Genomic DNA, 22,096 nt, shown 5'->3' with positions numbered 1-22,096 from the left:
AATACCACAAATATGCAAACCTAGGTGTATACTGAATGCTCATTGAATTGTGAATCTTAGTTTAATCAGCACTGTGATGTTGTTAAACATGTTTTCTGCAGGTTTCTCAGTTATGTCCCATATCAGCACAGTCTTGATGTTCAGCAGTCCCTGGGAAATGCGGTCCCCTCATAAAACCTGACCGTGTCAAGTTCGCTCCCCTTATTACTGAATGCTGGTGTTATTCCACAAGAAGCATATAATTCTGTCAATGCTTGGGTAATTCTAACAAAACATCCTCCTTTGTGACATTCCTTAGAGTCACTGAATTTCCCTCTTGGACTGAATTCACTGTCCGGCACGTGGATCAATGTAACTTTAGCAATTTGTCTGATCCAGGATTTACACACAAAGCATGTCAGATTGGACAGGAGACTGGTTAGACCCCTGAGTCTTCTCTCACCAATTTGTCTTGTTCCCAGAATTATCAAAGGGTCATCCGTCCTTTGACTGAGTCAGCCCCGTTCACCTTCATCACCTCGTGCCTCACAGCCATTGGGTGAAAAACAGGTTCCAGTTCTTGTTGACTGGAGTTAGACAAGAGGGAATCTGGCCAAGGAAACTGGAATTGGGATCTGAGTCACACTGAAGCAACAATGTACACAAATGAATGAGTGTATGGACAACCAGAAACACAAGAGATTCTACAGATGCTGGAAATCTTGAACAACACACTCAAAATGCTGGAGGAACTGGGCAAGTCAGGCAGCATCTGTGGATGGAAATAAGCAGTCGACATTTTGGGCTGAGAGATTTCACTGGTACTGGAAAGGAAGTGGGCAGAAGCCAGAATAAGAAGGTGGGTGGAGTAGGGAGGAATACATTCTGTCAGATGAGAGGTGATACCAGGTGAGGGGGAAAGTGTGTGGACGGGAGAGAGGTATGAAATAAGAAGCTGGTAGGGGATAAGTGGAAGAGATAAATGGCTGAAACAGAAGGAATCTGACAGGACAGTGGACCATGGAGGAAAGTGCAGGAGGAGGGGAACCAAATGGAGATGATGGGCAGGTGAGGAGAAGTGAAGGGATGAGGGGGTGTCTAGTATGGGGAATAGAATAAAATGGAGAATAAAGGAGTGGGGACTATTACTGCAAGTTAGGGAATAAGCATTCATGGGATCGGGTTGGCATATGAAGTGTTGCTACTCCAACCTGAATTTGGCCTCACCATGGCAGTAGAGGAGGCCATGGACAGACATGTCAGAATGGGAATGGGAAGTCAAATTGAAATAGGTGGCCACGAGGATATAGAAATGCGATTGGAGAGGTAGTCAGTTTGAATCGTGTTTTCTTCTCTCTCTGTTAAACTTCAATCCCAATGGATACCAGAGGCAGGTCTGGAATCCAGTAAATGGAGTGTAATAAAATTCAATGACGAATTGTAGACAGCCAATCACTTTATTTCACAATTTATTGCTGAACAATGATACTGTTGGGTAGAACCATCGGAGAATGTTGCATTGAGATTACTCTGTTGAAACAACATTGCCACTGGCTTCGAAAGACAGTCGGGACCTGGAAACGGAAGATTCATAGATTTAATTGTTAGATATTTTCACCTCTTTTCCCATGCTTGGGAAAAAGGGAGCCCCACATATTCCCACTCTGTATCCTCTGTATATCACATCCTGTCAGGATGAGGTTTTGTCAGCCATGATAAATGAATGTGCTCTCTGAACCTGGTCGAGGATCTGAGGACACAAGGTCACAACATTCACTTGAGGATTGGGCATCAATTCAAAATTAATCCCGCCACCTACATTTCAGTGAGTGGACAATTGACAGAAGAGTCTCTCAGGAAACACTGGAAATAGACTCTGGAGACTGAAACAAATACAAAAATGCAGAGATATTTTTTTGAGGAACTAACACTGAGAGGACAGTGAAAAGGGAACAGGGAGATTTTCTCTAGAAGGTAAAACATGGGATGTGAGCTTTGCTCACTAATTTATTTTCATTATAACTACAAACATAGACAACTAAAATTATTGAGACGGAATGGACAGGTGACCTGATCTTACCCCTTTCCTGCCCAGTAGATGGGGTTAAAGCTGCTGGTGATATGAGTTGATTCAAGGTGCAAAGATCATCTGTACATCACTCAACTAGATCGACAGTAGGGACAGGAATTGGGTGGGAGTATTAGTTCAGTATTTTAGTACTCTAAGTTACTTAATTTTTCTTCTGATATCACTTACCCCCTTGATACATCATGTTGACCTGACCACTGAAATGGGAAGGTGCGTGATTCACTTCACAAGTATATTTCTGTTCCTTGGTCCATTCCTGCACAGGCACTGTCAGGTAAGCGATTGTTTCAAATCCACCACCTGAACTCGAAGTGGAAGGGAGAATGATCCCTTTTTGGGCAGATCCAGCTTTTTTCCAGGATACTTCAACGTTGTCAGGAGTGAATCCAGATATCACACAGGCCAGGACAACATTTGCTTGACTGTGGATTGCCTCCCGGGATGGAACAAGGGAGCTGAGCTTCGGAGCTATAGCAGTAGCTGTAACACATTTAATATCTGTCAGTACATGATTGCTTTGCCCATGTTTTTGACTTCATTCTCCCTCATCCCAGGCAAGTTCCCCAATTCCAGCCCTCTCAAGAATGTTGTTAATTTACAGCTGATCTGATGATCTGATGGCTCACACCAGTGAGTGGGAGGGCTGGGTGTATAACTTGGGCCTCCCAGCAGTGTGTCCCACTGTGCTATGATAATGCGGAGAGGTGGGTCATGGGGTTGAGGTGCAGACCTGCCATGATCTAATTGTTTACTGGAGAATGACTGATACCAGCTCCTGTGAGCAGGAGTACATGGTGTGGGACTGTTTCCATTGGCAAGTTTGGGAAACACAATTTTACTTTTAATGAGAAAGGAGAACAGATGGACAGAAGGAAATTATTTTGTTGTAACTGCAGAGGCTTGTTCAGATCTGTGAGAAGCTGGTTAAAGAAGGGCAGTGGAGTGGATTCCTCCATCACATTCACAAGGGATTGCTTTTACCAGAAGAGGGGCAGCTGCAGGGTGGGGGGGGGGGAAGTGCAGGAGGAGTGGGGTAAAGTTTAAATTGTTGTTCTGTGTGCAGGGGCATGATGGGCCAGCGGTCTCTGTATGTGTACAGGAGCTGATCTGTAGGGAGGGTTTAGTGGGAGGCGGTGGTGGAGAGGCTCCTGAAGTTAGACAACGGAGTGGATACAATGGAGGCAGATCCTGATACAGAGTTTCACTGCCCATATTGACTTTTATACATTTTCTCACTGTTGTTGTAAGAGCAGAATAAAGGAATTCATTGCCATGCTGCTACATTATCTGACAAAGCTTCCTACTCCAGATTTATGCTCTGACATCAGTGCAGCTTTCAATATAAATTATTTCTGATACTAACGTTGAGGTTGATGTTTCTGCCACTCCACTGTCACAATCTTGTTTGGCTTGTACCCTGCCTTGCAGGAGCAGACTTTATTCTTCCAGTCCGCCGCAGAGACTTCGAGCAAGCTGCTCATCGTGTACTTTGAATTTTGCCCCAACACCGCCGGGTATTTCTTAGTTTTTCAGCATGTCGTACCAGACATTTAGCCATTCTTGTCTGGCACGTGGTGTCAGAATTAACCAGGTCACGTTATGAACGTTCCTGACTTGACTCTTACATATTTCTTATGAGGCCAAGTGGCTATCTCAACACTCAAGCCGGAATGATGAAGAGCATGCTCGGGAGTGGCCTAACCAGGATTCGAACTCGGGAACCTTCGCTCCAGAGTCCGGTGCTAATCTCACTGCGCCACCAGCCGGCCTGGAATTTCCTAAGTCCAGCGGTGATGTCCCTACTGTTAGTGACCAGGTCTGACTGATGCTCCCAGGCTGATCATCCTTGACCAGACAGAGGAGCCTGATGCCTTAGTCACATTCTATGTTGCAGGAAGGAGTGATGAAGACTGAAGGCTAGGACTTGACCTCTGAAATGGAAAGAAATTCACAAATGGTTCTCCGAGTACATGCATTACTGGCAGAGAAAGGAGACGTTTTGTAAAGCAGTAATTTTCAAAATGTTTCACCCCATTAAGGCCGATATCACTTTAACACTCAGCTGTGAGTCTGTGTCGCTGAGGTAGGAGGGTGTGGATCAATCCCACAGTGGCAACTTGGACTCACAATCCAGGCCAACACTTCAGTGCAGGACTGAGGCAGTGACCCAATGTCCAATTGGTCAGATTTCAGTCAAAATACCAAAGTGACAATCTGTCTCTCCTCCAAATACAATTCCTGATTCTGAGAAGTCTGGTAGCACCTAATCAGCAGAGTTTACAAAAAAATTCAGATTTGGAAGTAACTTATTGGAATAATTCTGATGTGTTCAGTGTTGCTGGTGATGAGAGGAGTGATCGGTGTGGATATAGTGGTACCGAGTCTCCAGCACCATGTGTGCAATATAGTGGAGGTTGGGAAATAAACTCTGCTTCTGAAATTCAACTCAACAGACGACATGATACAGCTGACACTGCCTCACATATTTACCGTGTGTGACTGAGCAAGAATTCCAACCCCACTGAGTCTGTGGAAACTACTGGCTAACCGGGAGGGAATGGTAACGTGCATCAGAAAGGACAGAGGAACTGTGGAAATACATTAGCCCAGACTCTGTGGAGAAGTGTCGGCCAATACAACCGACAGTGACGATGAGGCTCCTGGGCAGATGGAGAAATCTCAAACTGCCGTTAGATGTAGTTGATATTCTCAGTGAACGACCAGCCCAGAGAGGAAATGCAGGTTGTAGCAATTCCCAACCACTTAAGGTGTAAAATACACTTGAAAGCACTGTTTCTTAATTCATTTCACTGGAAAAAGAGGCGTGTTGATTTACTAAGGTAGTTAAAGGTGCAAAGATCAATTTGCTAATTGACCAATTGACAGCTTTGACAAGTGTATATGTTAAGGAAATGTGGTTTGACCAGTTGTCAGAAGTACCTTGAGCAGTGTTGTGGACAGGGTTTGCTCTGATCTACCTACGTGACATCATTTACCTCATGATTGACTCTGTGGATGACAGATTGTTGCTGGTGGATGAGGTTTAAATCACCCAAAAAGACTGTGTGGACACAGCAGAACATGCAGGAACTCTGGGAGTAGGAGATTAGCGGGAGAGTATGTGTCAGACAGTGTGAATTGCAGTAGATGAGGGCTTTGTTGTCCAACAGTAAGATGGTCAACAGACACACACAGGCTTCAGATCGATTCTGCTATTGGAAGTGCAGCAAACTCAACATTTGGAGTGGAAGTGGAGTGGTGGGAAGGTCACAATTTCATTTGGGGGCAAAATAATGAAATATTCACTTCACAGTAATCACTCTGGGACAAAGGGCAAAAAATATTGAAATCTGGGCTTCAAATAGAATAGGTGTAAATAAATAAATATAACAAGTAAATAGGAATGAATATTATTTAACTGGTCAATAATAACATCTGCATTGTTTGGAACCATTTCCAAGTGACACTGGGGACTGTGAGCTAAGAACATTTGTCTTCCTGAGCAAATACAGGTGATTCAGGTTAACAGGACAGGCAGAGCAGTAAAATGGTCCCTTTCTCATACCTTTCAACACTGAGCCTGAAACAACCAGTAAAATGCTGATGTCAGACTCCCCATCGGGGACACAACTTCTGTGAAACAGCGGGACAAGCTGACCTGTGCTGTGGGTGAAGTGTCACAGGAGAGAAAGCACAGGGCACGGTGCCAACTGGACCATGTCCACACAGACCGGGCTGAATGGTGCTGGTTCAAACCTGCTAGGACTCTCCCCACACTCCTACACTGGGAAAGGTGGGACCTCACTGGGTTTCTAGATGCTGGCGGCTTGTGTTGAGGTGTATCAGGGCCTTAGCATTAAATAGCCTCAGGCAACACCCTGCTGGGACTCTGGGTCCAGAACACCCTGATGCTTGGAAGTTGTGGGGAGGGGTTTGTCTTGTGTTAATGCTGTCATGTAATTTAACAGGTTCAAAATGACTTGGAAACATTAAAATTAATGTAAATTCCTATGGCAACAATTAACTTTGCATATTTTGTTTAAAATAATAAATCTGAAATGCATTAAAACATAATAATCAGACAGAAATCATTCCTGAATAAATCCCTACCCAAGGCCCAGAACCCCCAGTCAGATGAATGGGAAATGTGATCCTTTGTCAGGTCCGGCCAATGAGGGAAATGTGGAGGTGGATTTCCTAGTGTTACCCTGGGAATTCCAGTGGGACCCAGTGCCATGTGGTAGAGTGTGGTAACAGCTCTGGAGGCATATGTCACTCAGTAAATCCTGGGTTACAGTGGTCTGTGGAACTGTGAGATTGACTCCAGTGTAAGTGGCTGAACACTAGTTGTCTCCTTCAGACTGCCAGCCACAACCAGCACTATTTCACCCACAGTAACCTCAGCTTCCCAGGTACACAGCAGCTCAGGAATGGGCTGGTCAGCTGATGTCTGAGGAATCTCACTGCTCCTTATCAATATCAACCCCTGACAACAGAGAAGTTGCTGGACCAAAGACCTGGGACCATCTAGATTGCCTACAACCAACTCGTGTCTGTCTATTCATTTACCGCACAGTCAGAATTCAGATGAGGAGTTCCCAGTGGTGGGGAGCTTTAGGAATTGTAGGCTAAAAGTGACCATTCCCTTCCAACATCACCCAGACTAGATAGTCATGTTGTAGTTCAGTTTGTGGGAACAAGATGCAGACAAGTTGGAGGTTTAGTCCCCCCATATGCAGTGACACACTGCAGAAGTACTTGCTGGGTTGGGAAAGGCTCTGGGATGTTCTGGGGTTGTAGAAGTCAATGAAAAATAAATTGTTTTCATCAAAATAAATTCAGTAAAATAAAACTGGAAACAGCATAGTTGCCAGAAATCAGACTGACAGGTTTTGGTGAAAGGTCACTGAAGTGAAACATTAACTCTGTTTCTCACCCACAGATGTTCCCTGAGCTGCTCAGTGTCGGCAGTGCAGGAGGCACAATAATGTCAGTCGGTGAGATTTGCAGCTGAGGATCTTTTACATCCCGGGACCAGCAGGTGGTAAGTACAGTTCTGTCTGGATCGGTGTTCCTCTGCGTCTTTATAAAAACACCCATCAAACTGACTGCAGGGTGCTGGGGTGAAGAGGGGAACTGGATCTGGGTGGGTCACAGGGTGCGGGGGTGAAGAGAGGAACTGGATCTGGGTGGGTCACAGGGTGCTGGGGTGAAGAGAGGAACTGGATCTGGGTGGGCCACAGGGTGCTGGGGTGAAGAGAGGAACTGGATCTGGGTGGGTCACAGGGTGCTGGGGTGAAGAGAGGAACTGGATCTGGGTGGGTCACGGGGTGCCGGGGTGAAGACAGGAACTGGATCTGGGTGGATCAGCTCAGAAGAAATTTGCAATGAAATAACACTTGGGAATTTGCACGAAATGATCAATGGTGAATCAGTAGATTGGGAGAGACTCGGTCGGATTTTAGTCTGTATTGTAGTAAGTGGATGGAACATCAGGTAGTATGAACAAAAGGTGGGCAATTTTGTTTATTCATCCTTTGGGATCTGAGCTTTTCCAGGAAAGTCTGAATGAATTACACATCTGAGCTGCCATTCAGAGGGCATTGGGAGACAAACACATTGATGAGTCAGGAGTTATAAATAGGCTCGAAGGGTAAGGATGAGAGATCTCCTTCCCTGAGGGACATCAGTAAAACTGAAGGGTTATCGTTACTAATGACTAGATTTAAAAACAATACCAATTATTAAGTTGTTGGAAATCTGACCACAGATCCAAATCTGTTGCAGATTATTATGAACTGAGTTTAAATTTGTCAGTTTTGTTGTGGTGGTATCCGTGGACTGTTCATCCATCCCTCTGCACTACTCATCTGCTTTGATGTACTGCCCTGTTTCCCATCACACTGAATCCAACCTTGTGCCTGTCCATTGGATCACTGTGTCCACGGAGTCCTGGACAATACTTCTCCTTCAATAACATCACCAGAACAGACTGTCTGATTGTTCTCACCTTGCAGTTTGTGGATTCTGCTGTGTGCAGAGTGGCTCCACATTCCCGACTCTACAACAGGGCTGTACTTTGAAACTACTTCATTGCCTGTGAAGAGCTCGGGGACACCATGAAAGGTGCTCTGTAAATGTCAGCACTTTATCTCACAATCACTTTTACTGAATCACCAGCAACAGTGGTTAATGGAGGTTAAACAAACCCAGTCTGGGGGTGGAGGAGGGCAAGAAATTAGAGCAGTTGCTCTGTCTGTGAACTGAGAATAAGCAGTTCATTTGAACAGTAAAGTTCAACTCGTGTCCCGTGAGTGTGTGATGGGACAGGTTGGGGGAAGCTTCACTCTGTGTCTAACCTCTGCTGCCCCTGCCCTGGGAGGGATGGGACAGTGCAGAAGGATCTTTGTATCTAATCCATGGCTGCCAGGACAGGACATGGGTGCTGTCATCTGCATTTAACTCATGCTCTGTGTACTCTGGGTGCTTGTTGGAATCCCTTCGAGGAAGAATTTCCCAGATTTACAAGATAAATACTGATTCCATTGAATGACAGAGCAGAGAGTGAGGCCATTCATCCGATAGTGTCTGTGCTTCCCTTTAGCTGAGCAAACCCAACAAACCCATTGGTCTCTCTGCTCTTCCCAGTATCCCGACAAAAGGTAGATCTCCTCCTGTTCCCTCTCTACACTCACAATTGGCCAATACCATCATTCAGGCAGTGTGTTCCAGATCACAAACCTTCAACAACAAACCTTCCCTGATATGCTCGCCTATTACACATTATTGACTTGAACGCTTCCCTCCCCACCCCACCTGCACCACTCCCCACTCCCCCACCCACTAATGCAAGGCTGTGTGAAGGAATTGTGATTCCAATTTCCTGCCTTACCTTTCCCGCACCACTTCCCCACTGCCTTCCCAACTCCAAAATTCTTCCCCACCGCACCCCACCTCTTTACCCATCAGGGAATAAAACTAAAACCTTAATCCCATCAATTAATCCTGGGATATCGCCGATACTTTTGCTGTATCCCGGGACGGACCTCACTCCGGACATTACATGATGGGACTGACACCCACCTGTACCCTGGGGATATTGAGCCATCAACCAGATCATACATGTGTACACCATTCCCTCAGATTATGTCTGAATCCCATTACCTTCAACATGAAAGCAGCCGACAGTAAAACCCGATCCCAATAACTGGACACTGAACAGATCCATTGTTGTCGCTGACAGGGAACAAGTTCAACTGCACTGAAACGCTCAGCCCCTGACCGTGGCTTCAGTTGGTGCTGAGGATCAGAAGCCAGACTTGAACCAAACACTGAGCTCACTCAGCACAGTCGGCCGGTGTCAAGACACAGTCTGGTGACAAGATCCGACCCCATTCCCCTGAGCCTGTTCCCGGTCGGTGGACAGTTCACTGGTGGGTGGGGTATGTACCCTTGTACTGTTACTGGGCTCTAGAGAAACCCGCCGGTTCAGGGAGATTCACGTACTTGCTTTAGATATCTCACTGATTTCGGGTGAATCACTGAATTCGCCAGAACCGTAAATAAATAAAATACCAGTGCGTGAAGATACAATTGAGAAGTTGGTCTTACCTGAAGTCACTGTCAGCGAGGTTCCTCCGCCCCAGTAGTCAAAATAGTCACGGTGCTCCGTCTCCCCATTCACCCAGTGCAGTAACTTCACTTGCCTGTCACATCCAATAATCTCAGCAAAATGTCAACATGATCCCTGTCCGGACCGGGAGCAGCCGCTTCCTGGATTTCCATCCCAAACTCCGTCCTTGTCTCTTCCTGGTGTGTGAATAAAAGAGGCATTTTCACAGTTTTCCTGTCTGCGGACACCGGCTCCCGCCATCACCCAGAATGAGAGTCGAATCCTTTTTGGCTTTATTTGTCCAGAAATGGACATTTGCGCCCAGCAGTCCGAGTGAATCTTCATGGATTTGACTCTGGGAGGCAGCAATGCGGAATCCGTGGAGACAGACGGCGCTGCAGACGCTCCTTTGTCGGGACCAGTTTCTGTTCAGCTCCCCATCACCGTGGTCCATATCACGGTGCTTTACCGCAGGTCACAAACCGTCTTCATCACATCCAGCCCGAAATCCAGTGGATCCCAGAGCCGGTCAGCGGATTTATTAAACCCTCCCGCTGTGTTCGGGTGTCCCACACAGCGGGTCTCAATCTCGGCCGTCCCAGTGCTGAAGTGGAGATGATATAACCCACCGGGACCTTTCACTGGGCTTCCCCTGACAGATCCTCCTCGGTGGTCCCGTTCCCTTCCGGACACATCTCCAGTGGAACTTGTACCCACTCCCGGATTATCCACTCGGGATCTGATTTATATCCACGGGATCCGGGGTAAAGGCCGGTGGAAGCGCCCGAAGAGCCCAATTTAAAGAGTTTTGTTGCGGTAGGTTTGTGTATGGAGGGAGCCGCCATCTCTCACACTGTGCCACCCAGCACAGTCACAGTGATACACCGCCGTACGATAACCTCCGCCCCTCTCACTGTCTCCCAGCACAGTCACTCCTCAGTCAAACCGCACCAGAACACCAAAGTGTCTCTGATCATTAATGTTCCTCACAGCCCGACGTGTAGACGAAGGACCGACACCTGACCAGGTCGATCGGTGATCCCATTCCCACTTACAGCGCTTGGCTCCGAGCTGCCCTCTGAAGTGATCCGCTGAGCCCCTCGATCCATCTGGCCAGCATCTCTTCTCGGGACTCCCCGCTGACAACCCGCCTTCCATTGCGTGGACGAGCGGATGTGGCCCAGAACGACCGAGATACAGCTGTGGCGATCACTGCTGTCCTTTCCCTCAGCGCCCGAAGGACAGGCGCTCTCGCTGGGTTTTTGTCCCGGTCCAGTCTCGGTCTGTCTCACTGTGTCTGCCGCACAGTAATAGGTGGCCGTGTCGTCCGGTCTCAGGTTGTTCATTTGCAGGTAGACGGCGCTGCTGTCCTTGGAAATAGTGAACCGGCTCTCGACTCCAGTCGCGTAGCGTGTGTCACCATCAGAGTAAATCACTGCCAGGCACTCCCGCTCACTCCCGGAGACCTGTTTCGCCCAGCCCATGCTATATCCGCTGAGGCTGATCCCACTGACCGCACAGGTCAGTCTGTAGGACTGTCCGGGCTTTACCACCGCTGACTCGGGCTGTGTCAGCACGACGGCGGACCGCACGCCTGTCAATAAAAAAGAGCAGAAATTAATAAAATGTTCCACGGGCAGAGATTCACAAAGCCTCCGAGAAACAGCCGGCCCCGGGAGGGCGACAAGCCGCGGGACACCCACCTGCCAGACAAGACAGGAGGAGACAGAGATAAGGAACGACCCCCATCGCCCTGAACACTGAGCCGGACTTGGACACTGTTGAGATCGGCGACTGCAGCTCAGGCCGTCTTTGTCCGGAGCCGCAGTGAGCGCTGTTTAAATAGGGACGTGGGCTGTGAGTGAGAGAGGGAGCCGCGGTTTGAACAGGCTCTCACACACTGAAACCAGAGGCGCGGCTTCCTGTCCCCACCCACAGCAGCGATTTCAATTCCCCAAAAGATGTTTGTCTCTGCAACAGGCGGCAGGTCAGCGGCCGTGACCAGATCCGGATTAAAGATCTGTCACACTCTGTTCGATCCATCAATTTCAACGATGAACAGTTTGTGTAAACTGAAACACACAGAATCCCAGCGAGAGATTATCGGTCAGTGGACAGATACCCCCTGAGAGACAGGGACTGAGAGACTAGTCAGTGGACAGATATCTTCTTGAGAGACAGGGACTGAGAGACTAGTCAGTGGACAGATATCTTCTTGAGAGACAGGGACTGAGAGACACCAGTCGGTGGACAAATATTCTCCTTAGAGACACAGTCTGAGACTGTCTTTGCAGGAAAATGTATGGAGCAACAAAAAGAGTTACCACACAATATTCTCACTGCTCCCACACCGCGAGAATCAATGTTAAACAGGCATTCCTGGTGGAAATGCGTGTAATTTACACTTATAAGGTATTTTCTCTTTCAGGGACCTGGCACCATAAATTTTAGTGCCAAGCCCTCAGCAGTTCTCCCCACAAAATCTCTTTGACCTGTTTCAGCCGGTGAGAGGAACAGGGTGTTTGATGCAGGGAACTCGGGAGCTGAAGCCACACAACAGAAGTTGTTGCTGGTAACAGGATGCTCCCCAGTAGGTTGGCAGACAAGCGCTGCTGAATGGTCCGTATTGAAAGGTCTAGATCAGCAAGGTGGGTAATTCTCTTACCCACCTGGTGATGGGAATACTGTGTGCTCCAAATCTTGCATCCTCAGTAAAGTATAAACCACACTGTTTGAATAATTAATTAAAGCAAAACTCCCCCCCCCCCCAGGTGATTTGTCATCACTCAAGAGCTTTCATGACTCCAGGCCAAACCAGAGCGGTTTCTGCAGACAATGAAGTACTTTTGAAGTCGAGTCTCTGTTGTCACGGATGGAAGGTGGAACCCAAGTTTCATAGAGCAATCTCTCTGAGACAGCAATGAGGTATAAAGAGATCTGACATTCTGTGATGCTGGTTGAGGGATCAATGTTGGGACAGATAGTGGAGAATTTCCAAACCTTTTATGTCCACCTGACACACCAATCCCACCATGGCACCAATCAAAATGGTGAACCTTTTTTTCCCTCCAAGAGAACCACAATCTTGTCAAACAGTATAGTGGTGTGTGTGCCTCAGTGAACCAGAGATCTATGTTGGATTGAATCAGGGTCTTCTGATTTAGCTCTAGGTAGGGTCACCCATGCCAAACATGTCAAAGGGTAGAGACCAAACAAAGAACTATTCACCGTTCCTCCAGGTTTGGAGTTTCAGCTCAGGGTTAGTGAATCTGACTCATCATAAAGAAAATTGTAATTGTTAGGAGATGCTCCCAACCGTGCCAGCTTCCAGGATTTAGACTCTCCAACTCTCCGGAGTACAGATAGCTGGTAGCAGCCCCTTTAAGGTTCAGGATGATCTCGCTAATTGATAATCATGTTTTGGGCACCAAGAATTAAGTATGAAAGAACACCTGAACTGATGTTCAGTGCTCAGTGGTAAACCCTACTAGTGATATTGTCTAGCATTTGTTTCGTGCTCAAATCTCGATCCAGTTTGATACTGTGTCTCGATCTTTGCTTCAGATACTCCAGCATTTGGGTCCAAACCATCCTCACCAAGGACTCTCGTCACAGTTATGGAACCAGCAATGAAAAATCCTTCTACATCTGAGTGTGATGGTATTCCCTAGTCACCACCCGGGACTTGCATGGCTGACGGGAGTGAAAACAGAGAGGAAGCTACGAGCATGGTGAAGGGAGCCATGAACTTTGCTGAGACCAAGACCAAAAATGTTTTTTGGAATTGTGAAACCATGTACAACACTGGCAAGCTCACACAAATAACCACTGTAATGTGTCATTACAGCCAACATACACTGGGGTCAGTGAAAGCAGATGGACAGGGTCTGGCAGACTAAAGGCAGCAACTGGTGAAACAGTTTTATATTCAGGAAGGGAAGATGGTCAGCATCATGATGGTGTAGCTGTCATTTTGAAGAAAGGCATTGAGAAGTGCCCGCTGGAGTGAAAGCCAATCAACAGTCGGCTGGTGAGAGTCCGGCTGAGAGTGAAGGAAGTGAACATGACTGTGATCCAGTGCTATGCGCCAAATAACAATAGTGACATTGAAGAAAAGGACATCTTCTACAAACAGCAGAGGTAGAGTTAACACCACGCCATGACATAATCATCATGGGAGAGCTAAATGGCAAAGTGGGAAATAACAACTCACACTTCACTAGGGTCATGGGTACATAGGGATGTAGAATGATCAATAACAATGGTGAAAGACTGGTGGAATTCTGTGCCATGAACAATCTGGTCACAGGAGGGACCCTCTTTCCACACCATGAAATAAACAAACTGACATGGAGCTTACCCAATGGACGTGACAAGATCCAGATTGACCATTTGATGATAAATGGTATGTGGAGACGATCCTTGCAGGATGTAAGGGTGAAGAGGAGCAGATACAGGAAGTAATCACCACCTTGCTGTAGCAGTGATGAAACTCATGCTGAGAGGCACTGGGACTAAAGCACATGTACAAAGATGTTTAGATGTTGAGAAACTCAAGGACACCAGTGTGAGATCTGCCATCACCATTCAGCTTAAGGTGGGATTTCAGACATTGGCGGGGATGTGTCAGTGTACAAGCTCAACAGGATGTGGAAATAGATTGTGTCAGTGTTCAAGGAGATCAGTGAGGCTTGTCTACATTACAGAGCTGGAAAAAAAAACAAAGCATGGATACAGCAGGAAACATGGACAACCTTAGAAGAAAGATGGAAAATTAGGAAGAAAGTGTTCAATGCAAAGTCAACATGAATTAAGGTGAAACTTCAATTGGCATTCACTGAAGCTAGCAAGAAAGTGAAGAGCTTCTAAGAATGGATAAGAGAGTCTACATAGGAGACCTTGCAGTGGTGGCCACAGCAGTGCCAGTTGACGTGATCAGGAAAATATATACAAGATTTCAAAATTGATATGTGGAAAGTTCCAAGCCAGATCCAGTAGCCTCATAGAGGTAAGAACGGTCTGCTTTTGACAAGAGCATGAAGCACGATGGACAGGGTATTTCAGAGATTTACTGAGTAGACACAGAGGACCCTGACATCAATGCAGATCCACCCAAGAAAGAAGAGATTGTTACTGTGATTAAATCATTAAGAAACAGCAAAGCTACAGAACATGACAATTTGGAGCTGAACTGTTCAAAGCTGAACCAAAAGTTGCAGCAGTCATCCTGCAACCACTGTTCATTATAATCTGGGAATGGGGACAAGTGCCCACGGACTGGACAAAGGGAGTTAGGATCCCCAAGAAAGGAGCACTAAGTGATTGCAACAACTGGTGAGGTATCACACTTTTTTCTCACCAAAGTCATTGTCCAATGGATTACAGATGCTGTAGATGTGTGCTTGAAGAAAGAGCAAGTTGGCTTCAGGAAGAATGGAGGCTCTGTCAACCAGATATTCATGCTGTGTAACATCATGGAACAGTGCACAGAGTGGCAGAGACAACTGTACATACATTTCATGGACTTTGAAAAAGCTTTTGACAGCATCCACAGGGAGAACCTCTGCTGAATTCTCAGATCATACGGGATCCCTTCCAAAATTGTCCAGCTTATCTTGAGTTTGTATGCTAATTTCACATTTGGAGCAGGTAAAGTTCCAGTCATTGCATTACTGGAATGATGTGGATGCTTTGGCGAGGGTGAAAAGTAGATTCAGTAGAGTGTTGTTTGGATTGGAGCATATTAGCTGCGAGGAAAGGTTGGATAAACTTGGACTGTTTTTGCTGGAGCATTGGAGACTGTGGGATGGACTGAGAGAAGTATGTAAATTTATGAGAAGCATAGATAGTCACAGACTTTTCTCTAGAGCAGAAATATCAAATGCCAGAGGGCAGAGATTTCAGATGAGAGAGGAAAAGTACAAATGAAATTTGAAGCAAAATTGTGGTCGATATCTGGAATGTTGCCAGAGGCATTGACAGCAACAGATAAGACAACAAGATTGATCAAGGAGAAACCAAGTGGTCCCAGTAAAGCCTAAACTGGTCACTAGTGATTAGGTTATTTGGTGAGTAAGTGCCACTTTCCAACACTGTCGACTATGGCTTCCATCACTTTACTAAACATTGAGTAGACAAATTCGGCCATTATTGTCAGATTAAATTTGTCCTGTATTCAAGAATGGACATACTGGGCAATTTTTCCCATCCTCGTGTAGATGTCAGTATTGCATCTGTACTGGAGCAGTTTAATTGGAACCATCTGCCATGATCCGGTCTGCCAACTCCGCATTCCAGTTCACTGTCCGGTCCGTGGACTCAGGACTCTGGGTCTTCCAGCTGCCTCTCGTTTCGGTTGGATTAATCATAGGCATCTGCTTGGGGCTTGGAATATAAGTAGCCTCAAGACCCCAAGACCCCAGCCCCGTCCTGTAGCCATGTCATGTCCTTGCCTTGTTCTGGGGTCTGAGCCCGGGGCAAGACCCAGGTTCTGGGTCCTTGTCCGGTCTCTGGCTCAGAGTCCAAGCCCAGGCTCCTAGTTCATGGTTCCTAGTCCTGGTCCCACCTTCCCAAGCCCAGGCTCCTAGTTCATGATTCCTTGTCCAGGTTCCCTGTCTAGTCCATGTCCTAGCCCTAGTCTGCATTCTTGTCCCTGCTCTTTGTCTGTATCCTGTCATGTCCCTACTCTAGTGAAGTCCTGTACCTAGTACTTCAGTGTCTGTGCCTTGCATTTGGGTCCGTTCCCAATGCTCCCCATTGTGACACCATCAGTTTAATGGCATTGGGCCAGAGCACAAATTTCCTGCTTGCAGCATAAATAAGTACCACCTTCAATCTGAGACAATCTCTGTTTTCCTCCCATAGAACCCGATATTTAAGATTGGTTGAAGTCAGGTTCATGTTGTTACTTCCCAGAGGACAGATGTCTCCATACTTGCATGGACCCCTTCTCCCTTCAGACTTTCAGCCCATGAGTCAATCCGCTTTTCCAAAAATACAGGAATTGTTTATTGGTATTGACCCCTGAATTGTTTATTGGTATTGGCCCCTGAATCAAAAAAGTATTTCCATGCCTTGAGCAGCGAGGTTATTCTTTCTAGCAAGCCTATTTCCTCTGGAAGGCTCCCTGCTTGGATTAAGTCAAGCCATTTCTCCGACAGGAAGCTGAGAGGGAAGTACCCCCTATATCGCTGCCCAGTTTCATCCACCTGTCAAGAATGAGAATATGAAATGTGTTTCTGGTAAATCAACAGCTGCACACAGAGATTCTGTTCAAATTTATCCCGTGCACTGAGTGTCAGAAGGAGATTGCTCAGCCCTTCCGTCTATTCCCTCCAAAGCTGACCTACGTCCGATCTCCATTTACCCTCCTTGGCTCATATTTTAATAACTGAACTCAAACAAAATTCTATTAATTTTGATATTTCAACTGACACCTCCCACCCGCCCACCCAGTCTTGACCATTTCCCAGGGAGAGTTCCAGATTTCCAATGCCCTGTATATCTTGAAGTAACAGATGCTTCTTTTGCACCATTCTTGAATGTTTTTAAACTCCCCAATTACACTGGCCTTCAATTTTCCACACTCCAGGGAACAAGAGACCAGACCTAATATTCTATCACAGTCCCAGCAGCACTTCACTGTGCCTCACCCACACAACTCCTCTCCAAGGAAAAAACATCCTTCCTGAGGGGTGATGTCAACAATCACAGCCAGTGCTCCAGATGTGGTCTACTTTGATCTCTACTCCATAGCAGTGTAATATCCACCCATGTGTATCCCTATTTTCCCCATTAACTGTAGCACACTGAGACATTCAGCTTAAATTCATCCTTAGGATTAATTAGAACCCACACCCACCAGGGATCTCTCACCCAAAGTAAACCTTCCACATTCCCTCTCTGTCCATTGGGATTGGTTATTCCCTTATGGAATCTGTGTCAGTCAGCTGACACAGCAGAAACAAGACCTCTCTTGAAACACGAGCTCACCAAACAATAACCTCTGTGACTGTGGACAGTTTACCTCCTTATGTTTCTCAGCACACCTGAGTATTTTCATATGTTCCTGCCTTGACCTACCATTGGCTTGTATTTATTGTGTGTGTGTCGTCGGGGCACCGTCATGACAAGCTTTCTCGGTATGCTTATCGTACGGCGTGTATTGGGCATCTGAAACTTGGTGGAGCCCATCCCCCTCCAGGATTTTTTTTATGAGGTCGAGTTGTTAGCTCGACACTCGACCGTGCAAGGGAGCCGGCCGGATTCGAACTCAGGACCTCTCACCCTGAAGTCCAGCACTGATGCCACTACTCCACCAGCTGGCCATTCCAGGTTGTTCAAACTTTCTCAGCTTACAGCTGCAAGTTGAACGTCTCACAGCTGGCTATCCCACTCCAGCTCCCACTGCCTCTGTCCCATTCTGAAGTGAGATATGGGGCATGCTCCACTCTACTCTCTCTACACCCATGACTGTGTGGCTCGGCACAGCTCAAATGCCATCTTCACATTTGTCTGTTGTTGGCAGAATCTCAGATGGTGACGAGGAGGGGTACAGAAGTGAGATCGATTGGCTGGTTGAGTGGTGTCACACTGACGACCTTCACTCAATGTCGGTCAGAATAATGAATTGACTGTGGCCTTTGGAAAGGGAATGTGGGGAGACACACACCAGGTATCATTGAGGGATCAGCAGTGGAAAGGGTGAGCAGTTTCAAATTCCTGGCTGTCAACATCGCTAAAGATCTATCCTGGGTCCAACTTATTGATGAAATGACAAAGAAAGAACATTAGAGGTTAAATTTCATTAGGAGTTTGAGATGACTTGGTGTTTCATCAAATACTCTAACAAATTTCTACGGATGTACCATGGAGAGCATTGGATGTGGTTGCCTCACTGTCTGGTACAGACAGGCCACTGCACAGGATCAGAAAAAGCTGCAGAGAGTTGCAAACTCAGCCAGCTCCATCACGGGCACCATCTTCCCCAGCACTGAGGACATCTTCAAAAGGCAATGCCTCAAAAAGCCACATCCATCATTAAAGACCCACATCATACCGGACATGTTCTCCTCTTATTACTACCATCAGAGAGGAGGTACAGGAGCCTGGAGACACACACTCAACATTTCAGGAACAGCTTCTTCCCCTCTGCCATCAGATTTCTGAACAGACACTGAACCAACTTATGAACACTACCTCCTATTTTTGCTCTGGATTTGCATGAGTTATATATACATGTATCTCATTGTAATTTATGATTTTTATGTGTTGCACTGTGTTGCTGCCACAACACAACACATTTCGCGACATATATCAGTGATATTAAACCTGCTTCTGATACTGATGGGAGTGAAGGCAGAAACTAGTTGATTCTGACGATCTGATATACCTGACCATAGGTGACCGGTGTGACAACAGACCAAGTTATCAGAAGATGCCGATAAGAGAGAGACAAATGGGGGAAACATTCAAAATGCTAATAAGAGAGAGACGAGAGGGATTAACAAAAAGGAGACACAGTTCCGAGTATTGTCAGAGACCGGTTGCTTTGAACCTGAACTGTTTGAAGTTTGATGGACAGGCGATACCCCAGCAAGGGTACAAAAGGAACAGGTTCGCTAAGGCAAAACACACACCACAACACCACGACACCACGAGACCCTGGAAGTGCGGTGTGCCCCCACAAGTTGGTGGGAGTTTTGGAGGTCTGGTCGTGGGACCAACCATAGACGCACAGGGTGAGACGGTACGATCGGCAGGAACCTGGTGTGTGTGTCCACCCTTGCCTGGGTGCCAGGTTCACCGCAGAAGAACGATTGTATCTGGAACGGAGGGGTCACAGTTGGTGACCTCAGAAGACATTAAAAAGGGCTTGCGCCGAAAGCTAACTGTGAGGAATATCAAAGGTCTGTTGAATCCGATTTGAATATCAGCATTCGCTCTCTCTCTCTCTCTCTCTCCCCAACGGCATGACGGCGATTACTGTGAACTGAAACTGAACTGAACTCTGTGTCACTGTAAGACTGATCATTTTACCCCTAGACTGCGATAGAGCTTGATTGATCCTATTATCCTAGTTCTGTGCACATGTGTCTTTATTCATTACTAACCTGTTGCATTTATATCCTTACTATTAGAGTACTGTGTTATTTATTTAATAAAACTTTCTTAGTTCCAATAATCCAGACTCCAACTAAGTGGTCCATTTCTGCTGGTTTGGCAACCCAGTTACGGGGTACGTAACATAAGTGGGGTTCTCGTCCGCGATTTTGAATGCTAAATTTGGGACGGGGTAAATTGATTGGGTTAAAATTCCCGAAAGAAAGAAAAGGCAAACAGCAGAAATGGAGATTGAGGAATTTCTAAAGGTGCCGACCTCGGAGGCATTAGAGGATGCCAGGAAAGCGGAATTGGCAGCTGTGGCCAAACGATTGAATCTTTTTAAGGGGAAGTCGACAATGAGGAGAGAGAAGATGCACAGAGCTATCATGGAGCATTATGTGTCGAAAGGTGTGTTTCCCCAAGGGGAGCTGGAGGTGATATCTATTGGAAAACCTGGTGGAGACGCAGTACAGGTGCAGCTTGAAAAATTGAGACTTGAGCACGAGTTCCGGGTACGGCAGCTAGAACACGAAGAGAAACAGAACGACAAGAGAGAGAGAGACAGTTAGAACGGCAAGAGAGAGAGAGACAGTTAGAACGGCAAGAGAGAGAGAGACAGTTAGAACGGCAAGAGAGACAGAGGCAGTTGGAGCGAGAAGAGAGGGACAAACAGTTGGAGTGAGAAGAGAAACAGAGGGAAAGGGAATTCGAGCTGGAGAGGATAAAGATGAGGGCAGCGCAGGGGCCCATGCCGAACCAAGGTGGAGGGTTTAGGGCGACCCAGGAGGTTAGGCTGGTTCCCCCATTTGACGAGACCGATGTTGATCGATACTTTCTACATTTTGAAAAAGTTGCTGTAAGTCAGGACTGGCCGAGGGATAAGTGGGCTGTTTTGCTTCAGAGTGTACTTAAAGGAAAAGCCCAACAAGCTTACTCGGCTTTGTCCGCAGAAGATGCCCAGAAGTATGAGGTGGTGAAAAAGGCCATCCTCAGGATTTATGAGTTGGTCCCGGAGGCATACCGGCAGAGGTTCCGGAATGCGAGGAAGCAGTGGGGCCGCACGTATTTAGAGTTTGCCCATGAGCTGCAGACTTATTGTGAGCGTTGGTCCGCCTCGAAAGGGGTCAACGGGGATTATGACAGACTGCTACAGCTAATCCCGATTGAGCAGTTTAAAGGTTGTGTCCCTGAAGGTATGAGACCCTACCTAGATGAGAAAGAGGCAGACACTTTAGCCGCAACTGCTAAGTTAGCGGATGAGTACGCGTTGACACATAAAACGAAGTTTGCCCCGAGTAAAGGCTACCAGAAGGGTAGTCAGGACGGCGGGGAGAGTTTGCCAGAAGTGTCAGAAAGTAAACTGGGGACTAGTGAGAAGGATAAGGTAGACTGGGAGCAGTTTGGTAGGAAGTCTCCTGGGGTCGTATGTTATAATTGTGGGAAAGTCCGACACTTTGCGTCCAGGTGCTTTGCCCCAAAGAAGGAGGTGGGGAAAGGCAAAACGGCGGTTCCGACTGGCTGTATTGAGCTGGTAAGCAAACCACTAGGAGAGAAGAGGTCTGACAAAGTTCAGGAAGGGCGCGAGAGGTTTATCTCGGCCAGATTGGTGTCGGTGAAGGAGGGGTTAAACCCGGTTCCAGTACGGATCTGGAGAGACACTGGAGCTTGTCAGTCACTGATCTTAAGGAGTGTTTTAGACTTTAGTTCAGAGACCGAGACTGGGGAGGTCAGAGTGATAAAAGGCATTGGGAAAGGGACTGAAGCAGTACCTTTGCACCAGATACACCTAAAAAGCGACTTGGTCTCCGGACTGGTCATGATCGGGGTGAGGCCCGAACTACCGATGAGAGACGTGGAGGTCTTACTCGGTAATGACCTCGCCGGCGGAAATGTGTTCTCAGCAGTAAAACTGACAGGCCAGCCTGCCAGGATTGAGGCCCCGCCCATGGACTCACAGGTTTATCCCGTTTGCGCAGTGACTCGGCCTGTGTCCAGAAAGGCTGCCGAAGTAACTATAGAATTAGCTGAGACGTTTTTACCAGCCTTGTACCGGGGGGGGGGGGGGGGGGGGTTAGAAAGTGAAAAGAAGGAGCGTAGTGAAACAAGAGGAAGTGAGGGAGTTGAGGCAGACTTAGCATTAGCAAGGAAGGACTTTGTACAGACACAGGAGCGAGACGAGGAGCTGATAGTTTTGGCGGAAACACTTTCTCTGAAGCAGAATTAAAAAGGGAGCCAGTAGGCTATCGTGTGGAGGAGGGAGTGCTGAGGAAGAAAGGGAGACCAAGTACCATGCCCACAGATGAGGAATGAGG

General features: G+C 47.0%; 1 protein-coding gene and 2 gene segments (V, D, J or C); 1 reads left to right on the top strand and 2 right to left on the bottom strand.

Moving 5' to 3' along the window:
• LOC140203548 (immunoglobulin heavy constant gamma 2-like) overlaps positions 1–9,800 on the bottom strand; it is a gene marked incomplete at its 5' end in the record, with an annotated part of 46,557 nt that extends 36,757 nt beyond the window's left edge. Inside the window, 2 exon segments of the C gene segment in view lie at positions 2,237–2,548; positions 9,680–9,800. Of these exon segments, the coding sequence occupies positions 2,237–2,548; positions 9,680–9,800 (433 nt within the window).
• Positions 9,801–10,651: 851 nt separating this feature from the next.
• Positions 10,652–11,529, bottom strand: LOC140203915 (Ig heavy chain V region PJ14-like). The segment is given in 2 exon segments: positions 10,652–11,274; positions 11,384–11,529. Coding segments are annotated over 2 exon segments (654 nt in total).
• A 1,020-nt stretch (positions 11,530–12,549) lies between these two features.
• On the top strand, positions 12,550–21,866 carry LOC140203547 (uncharacterized). Its single transcript, XM_072269602.1, has 3 exons — positions 12,550–12,605; positions 13,245–21,815; positions 21,860–21,866. Exons 2-3 carry the CDS (start codon positions 20,512–20,514, stop codon positions 21,864–21,866), a joined length of 1,311 nt encoding a protein of 436 aa, XP_072125703.1. The 5' UTR covers positions 12,550–12,605; positions 13,245–20,511.
• Positions 21,867–22,096: the final 230 nt, after the last annotated feature.

The sequence above is a fragment of the Mobula birostris genome, chromosome 10 (assembly GCF_030028105.1).
Source record: "Mobula birostris isolate sMobBir1 chromosome 10, sMobBir1.hap1, whole genome shotgun sequence".
Lineage (NCBI taxonomy): Eukaryota > Metazoa > Chordata > Chondrichthyes > Myliobatiformes > Myliobatidae > Mobula > Mobula birostris.
Note: the sequence above shows the minus strand (reverse complement) of the source record. Positions and strands in the feature narration are given on the sequence as shown.

Excerpts from the sequence above, each read along its gene's own strand:
- LOC140203547 (XM_072269602.1), top strand. The coding sequence starts at position 20,512 with ATGAGGGCAGCGCAGGGGCCCATGCCGAACCAAGGTGGAGGGTTTAGG.